The sequence below is a fragment of the Merops nubicus genome, unplaced genomic scaffold (genome assembly GCF_000691845.1).
Source record: "Merops nubicus isolate BGI_N331 unplaced genomic scaffold, ASM69184v1 Scaffold19346, whole genome shotgun sequence".
Taxonomy (NCBI): Eukaryota; Metazoa; Chordata; class Aves; order Coraciiformes; family Meropidae; genus Merops; species Merops nubicus.
The window spans coordinates 2,208-22,032 of record NW_008617160.1 but is presented as its reverse complement, the minus strand read 5'-3'; the positions used below and the strand labels follow the sequence as shown (position 1 = coordinate 22,032).

The 19,825-nt window shown below is 35.9% G+C and overlaps 1 protein-coding gene across 1 annotated transcript; it reads right to left on the bottom strand.

Moving 5' to 3' along the window:
• Positions 1–2,048: 2,048 nt before the first annotated feature.
• Positions 2,049–19,604, bottom strand: YME1L1 (YME1-like 1 ATPase; the record flags this gene model as incomplete). The annotated part of the gene is made up of 18 exons (XM_008943063.1): positions 2,049–2,330; positions 3,462–3,548; positions 4,173–4,246; positions 4,343–4,469; positions 5,335–5,486; positions 6,206–6,361; positions 6,677–6,789; positions 7,397–7,459; positions 7,936–8,068; positions 9,406–9,558; positions 11,302–11,392; positions 12,244–12,326; positions 13,026–13,133; positions 13,231–13,381; positions 14,519–14,628; positions 16,576–16,674; positions 18,556–18,718; positions 19,473–19,604. Coding segments are annotated over 18 exons (2,139 nt in total), but the record flags the coding sequence as incomplete, so codon positions are not given.
• Positions 19,605–19,825: the final 221 nt, after the last annotated feature.

Here is a 19,825-nt window from a genome sequence, read left to right as displayed (position 1 = left end):
GACGGGACAGGGCAAGGATTCACTAGAAAACAATTGAGGACAAAGTGAGAAGGCAACTCTGGTTTAAGTTGGTCAGTCCTAAAACTATAAACACATAAGGTCTGTTGTGTTCATCAGTGACAACCCATCCTGGGATGTGTCAATACTTTTGCAAGAAGCTTTTGAATAAGAAAAATAAGTTAGACCTCAAGGACTTGAGCCCTCAAACCCTAGTCATTCGAAATAGAGCACAGTGACTTTAAAGTGAGAAGTTTTTTTTTTTGTTTGTTTTAAACAGATAAACAATATTTAGCTAGAAAAATTCCCATTCAAGTCCCACTACTGAAGCAGCAATTTTAAAAAGGTCTGAGGTTCTAGGGAGGGCATTCCCTAGAAGTCTAATCAGAGAAAATACAGTTGTGCCATTAGTCTTAAATTTATTTACAAGTTTAATGTTTATACACCTCAATTTACACAAGTAGGGAACTTGGTATCACACTTTATAGCAATTTACAGTGAATAAAAAGAAAACCAAGATGCTTAATTAAAATTAACCTTTATTACCGCAAAAAAAGGTGCCATATATGCAGTATACTTCTGCTTCTGTTGGCATATTCCTAAAATACATGTACATCTGTAACTAGTCAGCCTAGACATTTGGTACACTGTTCTATAACATTTGGAAATTCTCCCACAATGCACTGGGATGTCACTATAGTAAGCTGACAAAAATAGGCTATTAGAAAGTTGTCTTGGTTTTAAAAGGAAAAAAATGCACGTGCTCCTCCTAAAAATCTAGTTTATAATCAAGCATTACACTCAGAAAATTTTAAAATACTATGTTACTTCTAGTTTTATGTGTACCTACCAATTTCCATTCACATTTACTGGCGCCAGCCCAACTATTTTAATCTCCAGGTATGGTAACCTTCAACATAGATACACTAATAAAGGTCCTCTCTGCAACATGAGTTTATAGTCCCAAGAGTCTACAATTAATTATGCAGAAATATTACAATCGAGATGTATTACTCCTAAAAATCAGTTTCATGACATTAAGAATACTGGCATATAATCACTTCCACTTGATGGGAAACTGCTTTTGTTTTCAATTTCTTACTATCTTAGAATTTCCAGATGTTTCTGCAAGGGTTGAAAGAAAAGGTGTTGTTTCCCTAATTCTACTGTAGAACAGAACTGGGAATGTTATTTGAACTAATACGTGCTTCAAACATTTTCTGAACTACTCTTTAGTGAGCAATATTGCCCTTTTTGAAGAAATCACCTGTTGGACTATCAAACACGCACACATAGTATTTGTAGAAACTAGTTCTGTGGAATCTCCAGTAGTGTAAAAGCACTGTCCTTAAAGCACTGTTATCCGTCTATGGCAGCAATTAAAAAAAAACCAAAAGAATCCTGTCAGCAGCACATCAGAGGTCACAGGTATTTCTCTTAAGATCCCTGCCACTGTTTTGCCCAGGACATGGTCCAAAGAGGCTTAGACATGTCCAGCCTGTTGTTGTTACATTAAAATTTCTCTCCCAGCCATACATGTGTGTATTTTAACCCCAAGAGCACTGGAAACACAATCACTAAATGTTTTGTCTAGCACAGAGCTCCCACAACTCCCCTTCAGTAGAGATACACTGTGTAGCTGTTTCATTCTTATAGACGTTTTATTTCTAAAAAGTCTTCTAAAGAAGTGACTTCTAGCCTCAGAGCATGAGCATTAGTTGACTACATGCTCCTGTCCAACAAGTCAGTCTGCCGCCATAAACATTCCATAGCACACATCATGGGGTATCACTTCAAACACACGCGTGGCAGCATGACCCAGGAAGCTACACCAAAACACCCCAGTCTACCCACGTGTTTTTCTTCTTGGCTTCAAGACATCTGACTAAACCAAAATGCTGAATTCAACCCTGAGATTTATCCTTCTGAGTAACTTCTTGTGGGAAGAGTATAGGGAGCAGAGGATGAGGAGCTTACTTTATTTTGTGTGTCTGATGAGACACAAGTTAGATGAGTAACAGAAGCTCACAAGAGACAGGATAACATTGAAGTGTCACTAATGCCATACACACGTCAGGAAGAGAAGAAAGGCTATGCTGCATAAGACTACTGCATTGCTAGATGTACATTCTTCAAACGTTGCTAGATGTACATTCTTCAAATTATCAGTTACCATATCCCAGAAGTTATCATCTTACTTCTAGTTTTTTTCCCTCTAGAACAATTTGGATTTCTTTGGCATCCAAAGTCTCATATTTCAATAAAGCTTCTGCTAAATTCTTGTGTTCTTTTGCATGAGTCTTCAGGATGTTCTTTGCTCGCTCATATGAGTCCTAATATTAAAAAAAGGTGGATAGAGACTTTAAGACTTCAAAACAAAACTGGCAAGATTCCACTTTAAAAACTGCTTTGAGGTCAATACAGCTTGAAACAAACATTTGAAGTTGTGTCTTACATTTCATAGCTATCACAGCTCCTGTCTCACAAAGATTTAAAACCTAGCTCGCATAATTAATAAAAAAAAACAAACAACTAAACTTTATGCCACTACTACATTTTGCAGAACTGGGATTAAAAACAAAATCCTGTGACAAACCTTAGTATTTTTCACATATGTCTTAGAACAGACTTAGTAGATTTGAAAAGCTGCTGATTAACAGTGCTACAGCATTCAAGGGATGTTCCTCAAAGACCAAAAGTTTTAAAAGCTTATAAAACTCTCAAAGTATTCTGTACTTTTAGAAAGCTGAAAGCTATCCAACAAGTTACCATTTGGTGCAGGTAGATGCACATTGCCAGGGTGACCTGCTTCTACTTGACTTTTAGTTCTATGTAGGTAGTTCTTAAATGACCAAGTCATTGAAAACAGCTGCAGCAGAAGCATAAAGTCATTCAAATGTTATGATACAAATAATTCTTCTGCCTGTACTAAACTAATTCAGATCACCAGAACAGCATCTGGAAGTTCTGTGATTATCAAATGTTACAAACTCCCCTAAGCATCTGACACTGATCACTATGATGAACAGGAGATGGGAAAAGGCAACTCTGATCAGATTCAGCCATTCCTGTGATTAGATACAAAATTATTTAGCTGCAAGTTACAAAAATGAAAGTAACACAAAGATTCACATCTGCCCTGAAACAACTTATAGCCATACTTTTATTCCCCCTATGAACTGAACAGGCAAAATACAAATCCTGACCTAACGTGAGAGTGTTGAAGCATATATTAAAGAGCCCAACACCACCAAACTTGTTTCTCACTACTTATGCATGACAATCACAAAAAAAAAAATTCATATGCAGAGATTCAAAGTTGCAGCTACATTAACTACTTGGGAATACTTCTATCCATCTGCATATTTTCAGAAGTATACATCACCAAACTGAACAATCAAGTAAGCTGATGCCCAACTCATCTCAAAATAAATGTATCAGAGAGGAGGGGGAGAGAATCTTACCCGTAGAAGTGTTCTTACTTCCTGTTCAATAGCAGACTGTGTCTCAGGGCTAACTTTCCCCGTATCAGTATAGGTCATAACACCAAGCTAAACAACAGCAACAAAAAAACCCTTTATCTCATCACTGAGTAATACACAAAACACTGTAAGAGCTTCATCACCTATTGCTTCTACATGCAAACAAAATCATTAATCAAGCTCTTGCTGAAGTGCTTGCCACAGAAGCAAAAGAAGAACCCTATTCATCAACTATGTAGTCTCTGCAGAGTTTTATTTCAACAGGTCACAGTACAGAACTTGATTAAACATTTTCTTATTAAAAAAAAGAACCACAGCAATCCCAAATCCCTGACTACTAACACTTGAAGAGTAATAACGATGACCATAAAGGAATTTCTCACAAGTCTAGAAAAGTCAATGCTGTCATTTCCCCCCCCCCTTATCCTTAATTCCAAAATGTCTTGTTTTATTATAAACATCTTCTGCACATGTTAGTAACTTTCAAGGTAATTTTGAGGTGAAGATCTTGCAAGTTCATTTTTAAAGTCTCAAATATACAAGTTTTCTAGTTCTCTACAACAGGGCTAGTCATAAGGCTGCTTTTTTTTGCCCGTAACTACTTAGTCTCTGCCAACACTGACAACCAAATAGGCATTTAGTTAGAGAACATTTCTTCATACCATATAAATATTTAAGTATTTATTATATTACCTTCTCACTCATTCCAAATCTAGTAACCATCAGTTTGGCAATTTTAGTAGCATTGTCAAAATCACTGGAAGCACCTAGAAGCAAACAGATTTAAGTTACATTATTGAAACCAAGTTAAACGTATCAGTCCACAAGCTTTGATCAAAACTTTTCACTACCGATCAGCTGACCTGTTGTGATGTGATCACTTCCAAATATGAGCTCTTCTGCTACCCTCCCTCCCATGCAGACATCCATCTGTGCAAGCAACTGGGATCTAGTTTCACTCCATCTGTCATTTTCTGGGAGCAAAGATACCTGTAAGATACAGAATGGTGGTCAGGCAACAATAAACAGAACAAATGCTGAAATAATCTGGAAAATATCATTGTTTATACCCAAAGCAAATACACAGGCTTTTACACAACAGTCTGAAAGCCCGGGGCCTCCTCCCGTCCTACGCACTCATCAGGGTTGCTCGGAGGCGCTGCTGACCAGTGGAAATGGCCCCCTACAGCCATCAGTGCCACGTAAAATCAAGCAATTCAAACCTACCACCAGAAGAAACAGAACAATCTGTTCCATCCATTGCCCCTTATTCTGTACACTTGTACAGATCAACTTGCCTGAAGGATTCAGGCCAATGGTTTAACTCACCATCTTAACTTGGATTAAGTTCAACAGAAACAGACCCAACAGAAACAGACCCAACAGAAATACTTCTATGTTCAAGTGCTTGGCAGTTAATGGCAGGGGAAAAAAAAAAAAGCAGCAGGGTTATCTATGCTAGAAACAAGACAGGGAAACAATTAGGTTTAGAAGAAGTCACATTGGACAAAGAACGACTTGATAAAGTATGTTTGTGTTACAGGCTAAGCAATGCTTCTACTTTCCAGTCCTTCAGACATTCTCCCAAGTTTTGCTGTTGGGTGCTACTTTAACTGCAGCAGGGTCAAACATACGTTTCCTTCCTCATATATTTTAGCTGTTAGGCTAGCATATGCTATTTTATTTCAACATGAAGGAAGCAAGCTTACTATCACACAGAAAAGATAAGCGAGTTTTCCAAGAGATAGTTCAGAACTATTTCAACACACTACAATATATATTAACTGAATTACAACAAACGGCATTGTTGAGAAACTCAACACCACCAGACACACAAAATTTTAGAAATACTCACATGTCCAAGTGTTGTTCCTCGTGTCATGATTGTAGCCTTGTTGATTGGCATTGCATCCTTAGTGTAATACGCAATGATAGCATGTCCAGATTCGTGATAAGCAGTGATGGTTTTGTTTTTCTCATCAATTTCTACACTTCTGCGTTCAGGTCCTTAAACAGAGGAACATTAAACAAACATTTTGTACTGCTGACCATCACAATCCACACAGACACACTCGGAGCACTCAGAGCACATGGTAGCTGAGGAACAACACGTAAGCAAAATGAACACTCATTATATGCAAAAAGTTTACAAGTAGGATTTTACTGTCTAAGGTGGACTTCTATACACTCTACACGCAAGTTGCTTGTAGAGTAATAGATTTAAAACACAGTCTGAGCATCTGAGAAAATTCAGTTTTTTCCCTCAGTTTTTAGTGCATATGTCTCAGATGACTGTGTTATCACACAACAAATTAGTTAAACACAAGTTCCAGGTTTCTGGTCATTTATTCATAAAGGAAACAAGAGAGAATAAAGAGAAGAATGGTAAGAAATCAAACCTGTGTCTTCCTATAGGCTAAAATACAACATGCAGCACTTTTTATTAAAAAAATGAAAATGTCAAGTCTTAAAGAACATATTCCATACTAGATTTTACATACTACTCTCTGGTCTCAAAAGGTTCTATGCAGAATTAGCTAAAGGGAGACTTATTTGTTTTATAAACAAAAAAGTAAACCCAAAACCAAACAAAAGCAAACAAACAAAAACCCCAACACCATAAAACAATAACCCCAGCACCATAAAACCTTCTCTTTTTCTGTAAGAAATCATAACCACACAAGAAAACCCCTGTGTACTGTAACGCCTTTTGTATAAAATCCTACCCATTAGAATCTTGTCCTTGGAGAATTCTAGTTCTTTCATGGTTACCATATCTTTTCCATCAACAGCTGCCTTTAAGGCAGCTTGATTTACAAGGTTCTCGAGCTCTGCTCCAGAAAATCCTACCGTGCCTCGTGCAATTATTTCCGGATCAACAGCTGTGGGGAAGCACAAGCAAACTTGTCATTAGGGTCAATACTGCTCCTGAAGAAGCCTCTACATGAAGAAATATGAAACTGGCAGTTCTGGAAGAAATGAAGCCTAGTTGTTCAGACGCTATGAACTCTTGGGGACTAGAAAGAAACACTGCCTCGGAAAGCTTGTAACACTACATGCTAGACAGTTTTTGTGTTCTTTACTGAGACACATGTTAAAGCCACACTGCTGATGGAATAAAGCACTAAAACATGAGTGGGATGATTCAGTATAAAAACTGCTACATTAGGAGATAACACAGTGAAGTATTTACTTACATGGATCATACTTTATTTTATTAAGGTACCACTTCAGAATTTCTGTACGACCTCTTACATCAGGCTTGGGAACAGTAACTTGCATATCAAAGCGACCAGGACGTATTAAAGCACTAATGGAAAAAGAGAATTAAATATATGGGCTTAAAACTGTTGCAGCAAACTGCCACAAACATATATAGGCAACAAAAATATCTCTGATATCTCTAAGGACACCTACATAGACTATGTCTGGTACGCAAATGCAAAGAGTGTGTTTTTCTTATCTGTCTGTAGAAAGATAGATGAAAGGTATTTATTACCAACCCCTTTTAAAGGGTTATTTTGCATTTGAAAATTCTGCACTGTAAGCAAGGAATAGAGGTGGTCAATTTAAGTAGAAAAGCTTCCACAAATCTGTGATGCTCAGAAGCACATTACTTATTTCTCCATATTTAACTCAACAGTCTTTTAAATGCCCCAAACTGGTCAATAACACACCCTTTTTAAGACGGAAAGACTCTAGCTGTAACACTGTAATCCTCGAAGACTACCACAAGCAATTATTTTGTTGCTACATTGGGGTTTTTTGTATGTTTTTTTGTTTTGTTTTGTTTGTTTCTTTGTTTTTTGGGGTGGGGAAGGGGAGCAGCAGAGGGATGGATTTTTGTGTGTGGTTTGTTTTGGTTGGTTGTTTTTTCAACACATGCTCTGCAAAAATTATTTATATATTATACTTACTTATCTAATGCTTCAGGGAAGTTTGTCGCACCAATAATAACAACACCTTCGTTAGGTTTAAAGCTGTAGGGCCGGAAAAAAAGGCGAGTTTTTTTTTTTTTGATACAGAATTTACAACTTTTTTTGTCAACAACTACTTCTGTTTCTTATTTCAGATGACCTCAACTTGCCAGTCAAAAACACACAATGAAACCACAACATGTAATCCATTAATTATCATATTTAATTCAGCAACTGATTAAAGACATGCCCTGATCTCAGAGTTGAACTTCTTCCTTTAGAAATACAGCCTGCCTAAAAATATTGAGAAAAATATTTTAAATAATTGCAGCTATTTTGCTCCTACAACTCAGAACCTTCTGTATCTACAGTAAGGCCATTAATGCAGTACTATAACATGGTCATAAGAACATCTTAAATTTATATCCTTAAAAGCAAAAACCCAACAATTAAAAATATCATAGCTGTCAAGGAAGAAGAATTCACCCAAATACCAGTCAGTCAAGCAACTTCTGTGCCCTCAGAATCCATATATTTACCCATCCATTTCAGCAAGAAGTTGATTAATGGTCTGTCTTGAATAGGGGTGCATTGGAGACTCAATTCTCTTCCCACCAACAGAGTCCAACTCATCAATAAAGATAACGCATGGTGCATTTGCTTTTGCTTCCCCTGACAAAAGAAAGACAGCAGAAGGACACTTCAACTACAAAAAAGAACAGTGAATCATGTAATTTAGAATTCTACTATTTCTATTGCTTTCGGATTACAAAGTGTTCTATTAGATATCACCAGCACTGTCTTGATTTTAGCTTCAAAAAAAAAAAAGTTTGCTTCTCTTTATATCGCTTCATTTCGAAAAGTTATTCATCTCCACATCAGCATATTCTTAAAATGCTACAAGAAATTACTAGCAAAATAGATTAAGAAATTAACTGTATTTTGTATCAACTCCCTACAACAGTTTATTTCATAGACTTGGGCAGAGAACACTAATCTATTGAATAAAAATAGCATGAAATGTGATGGGTCTAAACAGTAACATTTTAATAGATAACTTACTTTGGTATTTAACAGAAACTGCTTGTTATTTAACAGTGAAGACCTCGGCCTCAAGTTCACAGGTATTAAAAATAGCAAATAATAATAAACGTTAAAACCATTGACTGGTAAATAACAGAAACCACCCTACCTCACCCAGCCAGACACACCTGTAACACTGATTTGAAGGTACCAGTCAGTCACCTGAACTTCCGCAGTGAAGCAGAAGAAATGCACAATAAGGTACAACACAAATCACATTTTGCACCCCTTCCCTCTGAAGCAAGTCACTTTTCCTGTGAAAATGCAAACTGCTTCCTACATTATATATGCCTGACACCATCAATCTTTCATTTCAGAGAGTACTTGGATTCCCTATTCCTCTGACAATATTTATTAACATACAATAGAAAGCCTCTTCTGTGAGTTTAATAAATAAATAATTAATTTTTTGAATTTCATAATTCCCTTTATTCTGGGCCTGTTGACCAGTGTGAGAAAGTAAATCTCAGCTTAGTGCTACACTGTGATGCCACAAAGCTGATTTGGATTTTACAAAAAGAAAGAGAGAAGTAACTGAAAAGGTTAACACTATCTTTTATCTTAAATTTACAATTTAATTAAAATGTACAATAATTTACATATCACAATAAGTAAATTACAATTTAAAATATTCCATTTAGTTTATAGGACATTACATTTCTAATTAAATTACTTCTATTCTCTCTGGGAGTGTTGTAACATATTATAATTTTTCCTATAACTTTGTCTGACAGCTAACAAAATTCTAAAGTTAACTGATGCTCACAGAACTCTGAGATTCACCTACACAATTAAAATTTTATTTATTAGATGTGTACAATACTACTTTCCAGTAACCAGAATTGTACCTAATCAAACTTATAAACAGCACTGAGTACTTCATCTCACATGTGAAAAGACTTCAAAACCACAAATATTTAACTTACTGAATAGGCTTCGGATGCGACTAGCTCCTACACCAACAAACATCTCATCAAACTCTGATCCAGAGGCATAATAAAATGGAACATCAGCCTCACCAGCTACAGCCCGCGCCAGAAGAGTTTTACCAGTACCAGGTGGTCCAACTAACAGAATACCTAAAAAGACAAACAAAAAAATAAACAAGGGAAACCACCAAACCCACATGGTATTATCACACAGGTAACCATTTCTTCCACACATTAGAAGAAATAATTTACACTTGGCTTCAAAAAGATACTGCTCCTTGCTTGCAGTCTGAAGAAGCTTCCTGTAACAGATCTAGATACACTCGGATCCATATTTGAACAACAACAAAGACTTGGAAGACTATCAAACAGAAACAGAAGCCCAAATTATTCTATAAAATTATTGTCAAGTTTCAAGCTGAATCCCTAAAAGTGTCTTCTTCAAAATGACATTTCTGAAAGTGAAACTTTTTTTTTTTCCCCCCCAATTAAATCATGCCAAGCAATTCACTCCAAACAGTGTAGAGCACCAACCAGAAACAGACTTAGCAGGTTTAGCTACTTCAGATTCACTTGGCCTTCCTACTATGGTCAAGCTTAACCATCCTTTGCAATGAAAACACTTGTTCCTGAACTGTCTACAAGTTAGCAAGCACTAAAGCTGCTGAAAGCCCTATGGAAGTAACAAAGGCCTCTGAAGAGTTCAGTTACATAAAATCTCCTACCTCTCAAGATAGAGAATTACTGTATATTATTTTATTAACTAATACTTAGTTTAAGGAGGCACAGTAAGTCTTGTCCAACCCAAACATTTTCATTTGCCTAATACAGGTTCTTTCTTGTTCATTTTTGCATTATCTTGGGCGTTTTCAAGACTAAACTGACGTTAACTATCATTCTCAGATGAGAAAAGGTACAACAGAATTAAAGTAATTAGGTGACAGGAAGCTACTAACTTTAAAAAATTTTATCCTTATAGAGAGACTTAAAGGAGAGAAAAAAAAAAAGACCTAAAAACTTCTGGGCATGAAGTTTTCTCAAAAAGGCATTAACACAAATTATAATATTATCAGTAAATATTTTTTTTAATACTCTTATGTTCAGTGACAAAGTAAAAGAATTTTTGTAGCTCCATGTATCATCTCTAAAAGGTTTGCTTGGGACTTCAAAAAAAATATTTATGGGGTTAAAAATCAATAACTGATTTTTGAAAGGCTTTTTGCCTGGAATCTACAGTCCAATGCTTTGCACTGTCATTAGCTTATTACCTTTGATGTTGTTACTGAACTTCTACCAAATGTAAGATGTACCTGGGCATCTTTGCTTCTTCTATATGAATATTTCAGATACTTCAAATTTTCTATGGGTGCAGGCAGTACTGATCAATTTTTACATATAGTGAACTGATGGCAAGACAGGAAGCATGCAACATAGCTACCTTAAACGCAACTCCCCCACCCCCAAGTACCTGATTTAAGGGTATCCCTTAATAAAGAAGTTTTCACAACTGTCATTCATTTCTTCCTCAAATAGTTTAAAACAAACAAGAAAACACACTACCTATATCTAACATTATTTCACTATTTTTCCCAGTTTTCCAAACTCAATACAACAGTAGTATTTAGATGCTTTTTTTACATACTACTTTGATTCTCTGATTAAAGGACAAAATATTCATAAGCTAGGCTTGCATGTGGTACTTCAGAACATGGTCATGTGGTCATGGAGGTGTTGTGTTGATGGTTGGACTTGATCTTTGGACTTGATCTTAGAGGTCTCTTCCAACCTTAATGATTCTAAGATTCTATAAATTAGTCATTCAGCACAGAAAAAAGCTACAACAACAGCCATGGCTACATATGGTTTTCACTTCTGCTGCACAATGATACTTACCTTTTGGAAGTTTACCTCCCAGTACAGTGAATTTATGTGGGTTTTTCAGGAATTCCACAACTTCTTGCAATTCCTGTTTAGCTTCTTCAACCTACATGTTAGAAACATGCCACAAAATATAACTGAGCACTTATAAAATACAGCATCTTTTCTTGTAGGTGGGTTTTATATTAGAGACTAAGTCTCTAATTGTGTATTGATCAAAAACACACCACAGAAAGAGGAGATAAAAGTGTACCACAGAATTTGCGTGGATACCAAGTGTCTATGAGTTTAATTCAACCTCTATGTTAGAACTGTTCATAGGAATTAGTAAACACTAAAATTAACAATACTGAAAGAATAACTGAACAGTTCAAGACCAGATCTGGCCAACAAGATATATACAGGATCAAAAAGTGCACATCAAGATATTAGTCCAATCAGTTACAAAGATAATAATTCTAGCTATTTGTCTAGGTGGAAGGATAGAGGGAGGTCATAATTTTGCCACTGACAACCAAAGAACATCTGAACAGAAAAAAAGAAAGCTATCCCATCAGCAGTGACAAGCCCACTTCTTTCTGGTGATCCCCTTATGTCCTATCCTAATACCAGATACCTGAAAGAGATGGTACTAAGAGAGAAATGATCAAATGGCACTACCATCTTGTATTGGTCAGCTTCTGCAGAAAATACATTCACATGGATACTTATGGCCTGCCTTTTGCTGTTCTAACCTTTAAAAACATGATTCAACAAGTCAAGCACAGACCTTAGATAAGGTATTAAATGCCACAAAGATATAAAATAGAACAAGAGTGGTTAAACCATTCCTTAATCTTGGAGTGGTCAATATATATAAGCTTTCAGTTCACACAAATTTCTCAGAACAGAGTAAGACATTCTCCAGGCTCACAGTGATTAGTTAAGCAAGCGCTCACACTTTACTTTTGAACTTACCCCTTTTACATGTTCAAAGGTGACATTTTTCAGCTGGATTGGATCAACTGCTGCATCAAAGATACTCGATGTTCGAAAGCGTACTAATAGCAAACAGCAGATGATAAACAACAAATTTACACATGAAGTCATTTCATTCCAAGGCTGAACTTCGTTTGACCGCATACCATCAAGCCACTAACTTTACATCTACCCTTTTAAAAGGGCATGTTTCCATTTACAAGTGTCCAGCAAAGCCCCACATCCAAAGGCACATATACAAAGCCAGAAGTTCTCCCCCAGTGCTTCTGTACATATTCTAACTTTCTTGAGACCCAGGTGATAACATAGCGTGAAGTTGAAATTCTCCATTTACATTAGCTCAGCCTTGGATCATTCCACTATTTCCGGCAGATTTCTCAAGATGGTTATTTGGCCATGCAAGTACCTGGTCACTACAAACTAGGCTGTGATTACAAATAAAACTGAAACCATTTTGCCTACTGCTGCCCTAGATAACACAACATCTAAATTCAAAGACAAATATGTAATTGGTGAACAGTCTGATTTCTCTGCCTGGTTCTATGTAATTTTTTCACCAAAAGAATTAAAATAATTATACCAACAGACAACAACTGTCTGAAAGGCTGTAGCAAAAAGGCAATAAATAACTCTTCCCTTTCATTAGTACCTTGAAATGTTATCCTAAACCAATCATAATGTCAAAACAAGTTTAATTTGTACTAAACCTGCTGGAAGAAATATCATAAGTGAAACAGTGTGAAGGAAAAAAGTTGACTAACCAGCATCAGAAAAGGAACCTTTCCCAGGTAAAAATGATGAATATATAGCAAGATAAAAACAAAGAACAAAGAGAAAGAAAGAAAGCAAACGTGATCTTCTTAAGGAATCTGTAAAAGAAAGCAAAAAAAAAAAAAAAGTTAGCATAGGCCGAAATAAACTACTTCCTGAATGCAAAGACAAGATAGATGAAGTAAAAAAACTTACCAAGTGTTTTTTGCAGGAATACCTGTGCTTTCAAAAAGCCTTCTGCAAAACCAGTTTTAAAGGCATCCTGGTGTGCCTCTGGGATGTTTTTTGTTTTCATGAGCGCATCTAAATTTTCAACATCAATTCTTCGCTTTCTCAGGATGAAGCCCTAAAATATTTTCCACAGTAGTATTAGTATACACGAAGTCTTCATATACAATTAACTTACTACCTAGCTAGCATGGGTGAAGGGGGGGAAAAAAAAGGTAAAGTAAAAACGCATATAATTCAGGTGCTATGGGGTTAGCCAGGATAGTAGTTAAAGTGTGAAATGCAATGGCTCCAGCAGGAGCACCCCGATTTTTGCTGAACAGGTCAGGTTCAGAGCCTTCCTCAACACTGGTTCCAAACAGAAAAAGCAGCAGATCTCTACACAGCTGGCTCTGTATGCTGGGTTCAGTGGGAGTAATTAGCTTAAGCTTTTTGCTTCATGAAATGACTTTAAATTATTTCCAAATGCAAAATATCTTTGCAAGTACAGTTTTGATGGAGCTTCACCAAATACATCTCATTTGCCTTAAATTTAAGGGCAGCACTGCATGGAGCTAGCTCTGGTTTATCTTCATCCACAGTATACCCAGCCCACAGATGAAATAAACCAGACATCTAGGAGGGGAGAGTATGATGCTAATTTACACGCACAATAAGATGACATTTTAATTAGCCTGACTTCTGTACAACCAATTAGAAGCAAAGAGCACCTAGGTTAACTAGGTTTTCTTAAGTATTTTGCTACCCTAAGCCTGGATGGTTACCTGCTGAATTAAAAGTATGTGAGTTTGTAAACTATAACAATACCAAGTTTAAAATTTTTGTATCTTAAAATATACTAGCCATGATTAAATTTATTTTTAAAACATCAATCACATGCTGAAGTACTTGAAAAAACATACATTCTTGTATGTTAAACAAGCTGTATTTCTGTTTTAACAAATAATTCAACTCGACGCTATTTTTTAACAAAGCCACAAAACCAGAATATGAAGTAATTTCTAGAGTTTAAAATCATTTCTGTACTCTGAAACTACTCTCTAAAAACTTAAATAATCTTCATGTTGGTGATATATGAAGCAAATCTGTGTATCATGAAGAAAAACAGTACATTGTCATTAGCTTAAGTTTAATAATTAAGACATTTTTTTCACACTAGTGAAACAAAACACCCTTGGTAAACTGTGAAGGTTCATTCAAGAGAAAGATGGTCTGAATAAGACCAAAACAGCTTTATAACGTTACTCATATTTACCTTCAAAAGTGAAGAAAGTGGACTTTTTGTTTCTGTGAATTGTTCAGATGTTGACTGCAGACGTCTTGCTCTTGATCTCAAAGTTTTAAAGTTCCGTGACTGTATGTAAACTTAAAGTAGCAATAATAAATAAATTAAAAACTATCCATTACTACCACTACAAAAAATAAAGCCCACGAAATTTCAGAAACTATTATATGAAATAAGACTACTGTGATTGAACAGAATAAACTCAAACATACCCACAGTAGAAAGTGAGGAGAACTAAAAACAACAATCTGTTAAAGATGGCTGACCAAAAAAGTATAAAATAAAGAAAACTGTATGAAAGAATTCTGTATCTAATAGTAATAAACTGGATAAACTAATCAATTTTAGTCCTGTAGATGAATAGTTATGTGATCACGAACCATGTTTGTAATCTGAACTTGCAAACAAACTGCTTACTGTTTGACAATATTTTTCCCATAAATTCTTTTGTTAAAAGAATCAGGAGTTTACACTGAATTAGAGATAATTGGCCAACCCTAACACTGTCTCAAGGAACAAAAAGACATGCGGGCTGACAAACATGAAGCATTTGGAAGCTAATCCAGAAGGACAGGAATGAATGTTCCTGCTCTAAAATAAGCTTTGTCTAAAAGCTCAGCTGATGAGGTGCCACAAAGGGATCTGGCATGGTTTAGGTGTGCTGCTAGCTTAGAAACTAGCAAAAGAAATGAGACCATTTAAGCACAGTGAGCTTACAGTACTGTGTATGTCAACTTCTATCATACCAGAACCTTTGTGATGGAGATTTTAATACATAAATCACAAGAGCCAAGAATATTTATCTGCTTTCACTACTATGTTTTAAAATAATCACCAATACCAGTCAATTATATAACTTTAACTAAGCCTCCTGTTATCACAGAATAGCACCACATAGAAGGAAATTCTGGACGTGATCTAGTCAAACTCTTGCTCAAAACAGGTCTAACTTCAATATCAGACCAGCTACCTCTGGACCTCATCCAGCTCAGTTTAAAAATTTCCAAAGATTAAGATAACTCAGCCTTCCCAGACAATCTCTTTCAGAACTTAGCCATTCTCATTGTGAAAATTTTCCAACATGAAAAACTTTTGCTTTTACTTGTAATTGTTACCTCTCCTTTGAGGTGTACAAGAGAAGGTTAACAAATACAGCTCAAATAGCAATTAGACCATAGAATCGTGGTTGGAAAAGACCTTTAAGATCATTTGGCCCAACCATCAACCTAACACTGCCAGCCCAACACGAAGCCGTGTCCCTAAGCACCACATCTACACATCTTTTAAATACCTTCTGGGATGGTGACTCCATCACCTCTCTGGGCAGCCTGTTCCCCTCCTCAACAACGCTTTGAATGAAGAAGTTTCTCCTAATATCACCTAATATCCTAAATTTCCCAACCTAAATATCACTCCTTCCCTTTTCTTCTGCTCCTTCAGCTTCTTCCAGGCACATTAAATACCTGAAAATATGTACCCTTCCTTGTGGCCATCACTGGGCCATCTCCATTTTTTCAGCATTTCTCTCTTAATCATGGGACACAAACCCAGACATAGTACCAGAGGCAGCATCAGAAGAACAGAATAGTGGACAAGAACTGAACTGCCTGAGCTCCCAATTATGTTCTTGCCAATGCAACCCTGTTGTTACCCAACATACATTCAGGAGTAGTTTAAAACAGTCACCAAACACCTCAGAAAGTTCATCTAGCTGAATATTAGAGTCAACATATTTATTGACTCAAAAGAAGTCAGTTCATCTGTCATCTTTTAAGAATACGATCTGCAAACACTGCCATTTTTTAACAAGATTCTATTGTTACACCACATTTAATAACTTAATTCTGGAAACAGTACTCAAATGCAAATGTAATTTCATTATTTAAAATATTAATATAAATATAAATCTCCTCCTGGAAGTTTACTGGTATGTCCTGAGTGACACCTCTACAACAAAAATAAAAATACTTTCCCAGAATAAAAAGGTAGCATAGAGATTAACAACAGTGCAGTTTGTTGGTTTATACCTGGCCAACTCCGAACATCCGAACAGAAATTTTGGAGGGGATTAGGATGCTGTCTGTACAAACAAGATGTGCGTAAAGTACTGAAAACATCCACAAAACCTGTAAAAAGATACAGTAAAGTGTAAATACACCCTACATTAAGCGGCAGCTACACGCTACTTCTTGCATAGGTTGTTTTTTCTTTCTTAAATGTTAATTCTATTTTATTGCGGTCCTTCATCATCTGTAATTAAACAAATTAACCATTATCAGTACAAAGATAGTTAACTTCTTTGGATTAACCTATGCTAGGCACTTCACAATATACCAGAATTTTTTCTAACTAGCACTTCCAAAAAATATTGGTCCTGAGAATCTTGAATTTGAAGCTGTATCTAGGAGGGATAACTCTGCACATCTGTACAGATCTGAATGAAGTGATCTGGACTGGACAGGAATCCAAAGTCTTTTATGAATTTGAAGGATCACCATGCAACCAAACACTCAGCTTCAAAGGCTTTAAAGAACAGACTGTTAACTATCATTTTAAAACAGACTCTGTAAAACGTATGAAAACATTTTATACTAAATCTACTTAATTGTACAGTCATCATGCAACAGAAAACCAAGGGTAAGTAAATAAGAGAGCATCACAGTGAAGAAGTTATTAGCAGATACTATTTCAAGCATGCTACAGACTGCAAGACAAGAGGACTCATTCATCTGTTGTTTAGTTACCAAAAGCTCAAAAACATCACCCTAATTTAGTAAGGATTATTTAAGAAATATTGAAAACCTGAAGAGGGAGGGGGGGGGAAAAAAAAAAAATCTGAGGCCAAGCCTAGATATGCTCTCTTCCATAGTAATTCAGAAGCTAATGCAATCACAAAAAGGGTGGGGATTCCCGTTCATTTTACGTATGCTGAGGAAGTTATTAGATCAGTTAGATGCCTCTAGGGCAGAAAAAAAAGAATCCAGAAAGTCCCTACTAAGTTTTTTGAAGCTCTATGATCGTAATAACAGTTTACAAGCTAACAACTAAAATACTGACAACTATGGGAAGAAGAAAAAAAGATTAGCAGTTAATTCTACAATGCTGTATATTCCACAATCTTCTACAATATTGCATATTGCCTAATTTAATACAACATAGTTATGAACACATTAGTTTAAAATAATACACTCCTGACTTTATGCACAACCAACACATATCCACAGCGTGCAGTGCCACCTGCACCAGAAGCCTGTTCTTGAAGACTGCATCGCCCTTGCCTGTGGCAGTTTTTCACCTATAACTTTGTCTTTTCAACTGTGAATTAAACAAACCTTCTGATGAGCTTCCATGTTCATCTATCAAATCTGAAACATTTCCAGCTTTTTTCTTCACATTCAGGAAACTGCCTGTGGGCTAGTATTTTTGTATCTCACATCACCATGCAATTTAATAATTTTTCCTCTAACAGTAGCCCTGAGCTAGTATTCTTATGCTCCTTCTCCCAACTGCAACACTATATAGGCAGTATCTCAACTGGGAGCTACATGCTTTATTTTCTAGCATGTTCTTGAGCATCCACAATGGCCTTGTCTCTTATATTTTAGACTAATTCCAGCAAAACATTTAACTGTCATGAACTACTCTTGGTTGAAGAGCAATGAAATATTCTACATGGACTGGTAACAGGAGATGTTTACTAGTGTTACACAGTCACAAACAAGTTAAATCTGATCTCCTCTATTTGGTGAAAAAATTCATAGCTCAGGTTTGTCATTAAGACACAATGCCCTTGTACTGCAGCTGAGTTAAGACAAGTTTAATAGCAGACAACCACTCTAGAGACAAACTGTATATAATAAAAACCCCCATATTCTCTTTTTATCAAAGACTTTTTTATTAACTATGACTTATCAACAGCACAAGACATTAAAATTAAAGAACAACTGTGTTTACCTTTATAATCTAACTCATATCAATTCTCATAAGTACTTTACTCTGAAACATACCATGCTTATTTTCAAAGAAGGACTCGGCAGAGATGTATGATGTATGCCACTGCGAAGAGACTTTGTTTGCTGCACAGTAGCCAGGGAGCAATCTCTTCACCAATTCTTTGAACTGGTTAGCTTTCAAATCAGCCAATCCCAGATCTCTTAAATTAAGTACAGGCTAAAAAACAGAAATAAATGTTCAAAATTTACTTAAGATTACCTTAGGGGGGAAAAAAACATTAAGAATAACTCAATAATCCTTTGGCTCAATATAGCATCTATATTTCACAGTTCAGACTGAAATAAAAAAACATTTTGTTATTTATAAAACTTGTTGTAAGAAACAAGTTGAAAGAGAAGTGGTAAGATCTAATACTACTTTGCACTTGTGTGCGAATCACTGTCTTGATTTCTAGTGTGAGGAACAAAACCTACGTAATGATAATGATAGGTATTTTAATAGAAAAATAAGAAAACATGCAAATATGCTATTTAATCTCTCAAAACCCCTCAACATATTTTACATTACAGTCTGTTTTCTCCCAAGCAATAATGAAACAAACTTTGCTGGAACTCAGAGTGGAAAGACAGTAAAGGGTTTATTACGAGAAAGGTGATTGATACTTTAGAGCAAAAAACCTTAAGTTGAAAGGGAAAATAAATCCCCTCCTCATTAGCAAGCTACTACTGAGACAAGTACTAGCTTCTTTTCTTATTAGTGAAACACTGTTTTCATAGAATCCTTACTGCCAAAGCACCAACTGACTGAAGTTTTGTCAAAAAGTTAATATTCTGTGAGTTAAACATTGTTTCATTTAATCATGTTACATTATTTTATAAAATAAATCAAATATTAAATTCGCTTAAATTGGTACTATTCAGGTTTAATTCAGTTATAAGCAAACCATGGCTCTTCCAAGGTTTTTTAGTACCTCACTCTTCTGAGGATCATGGTCTGGAGAGGTGTCCCTCTGGGCAGGCTGCACAGATGCCGTGCTGGCAGTAGTAGTGGAGCTTTTTGGTGAATGAAAGGCATTGATAAGGTGACTCAGAGGAACAGTAGCCTGATGGGGGGAGGTAAAAAAAAAAAAAAAAAGCAAGCAGATAATGTGAGCTTTTTTTAAAGGTATCTTCATTCCAAACTGACTAAGAATCGCCTGTCTTGTACGCTGCCTTTTAACTGAGCCCTTCATAATAAACCACATGAACTTTGCTTCAACACCAGTGTTAGCCAATACCTCTATTTAAAGAAAAAAGAAATTTTAAATATGCATGACAGATTAGA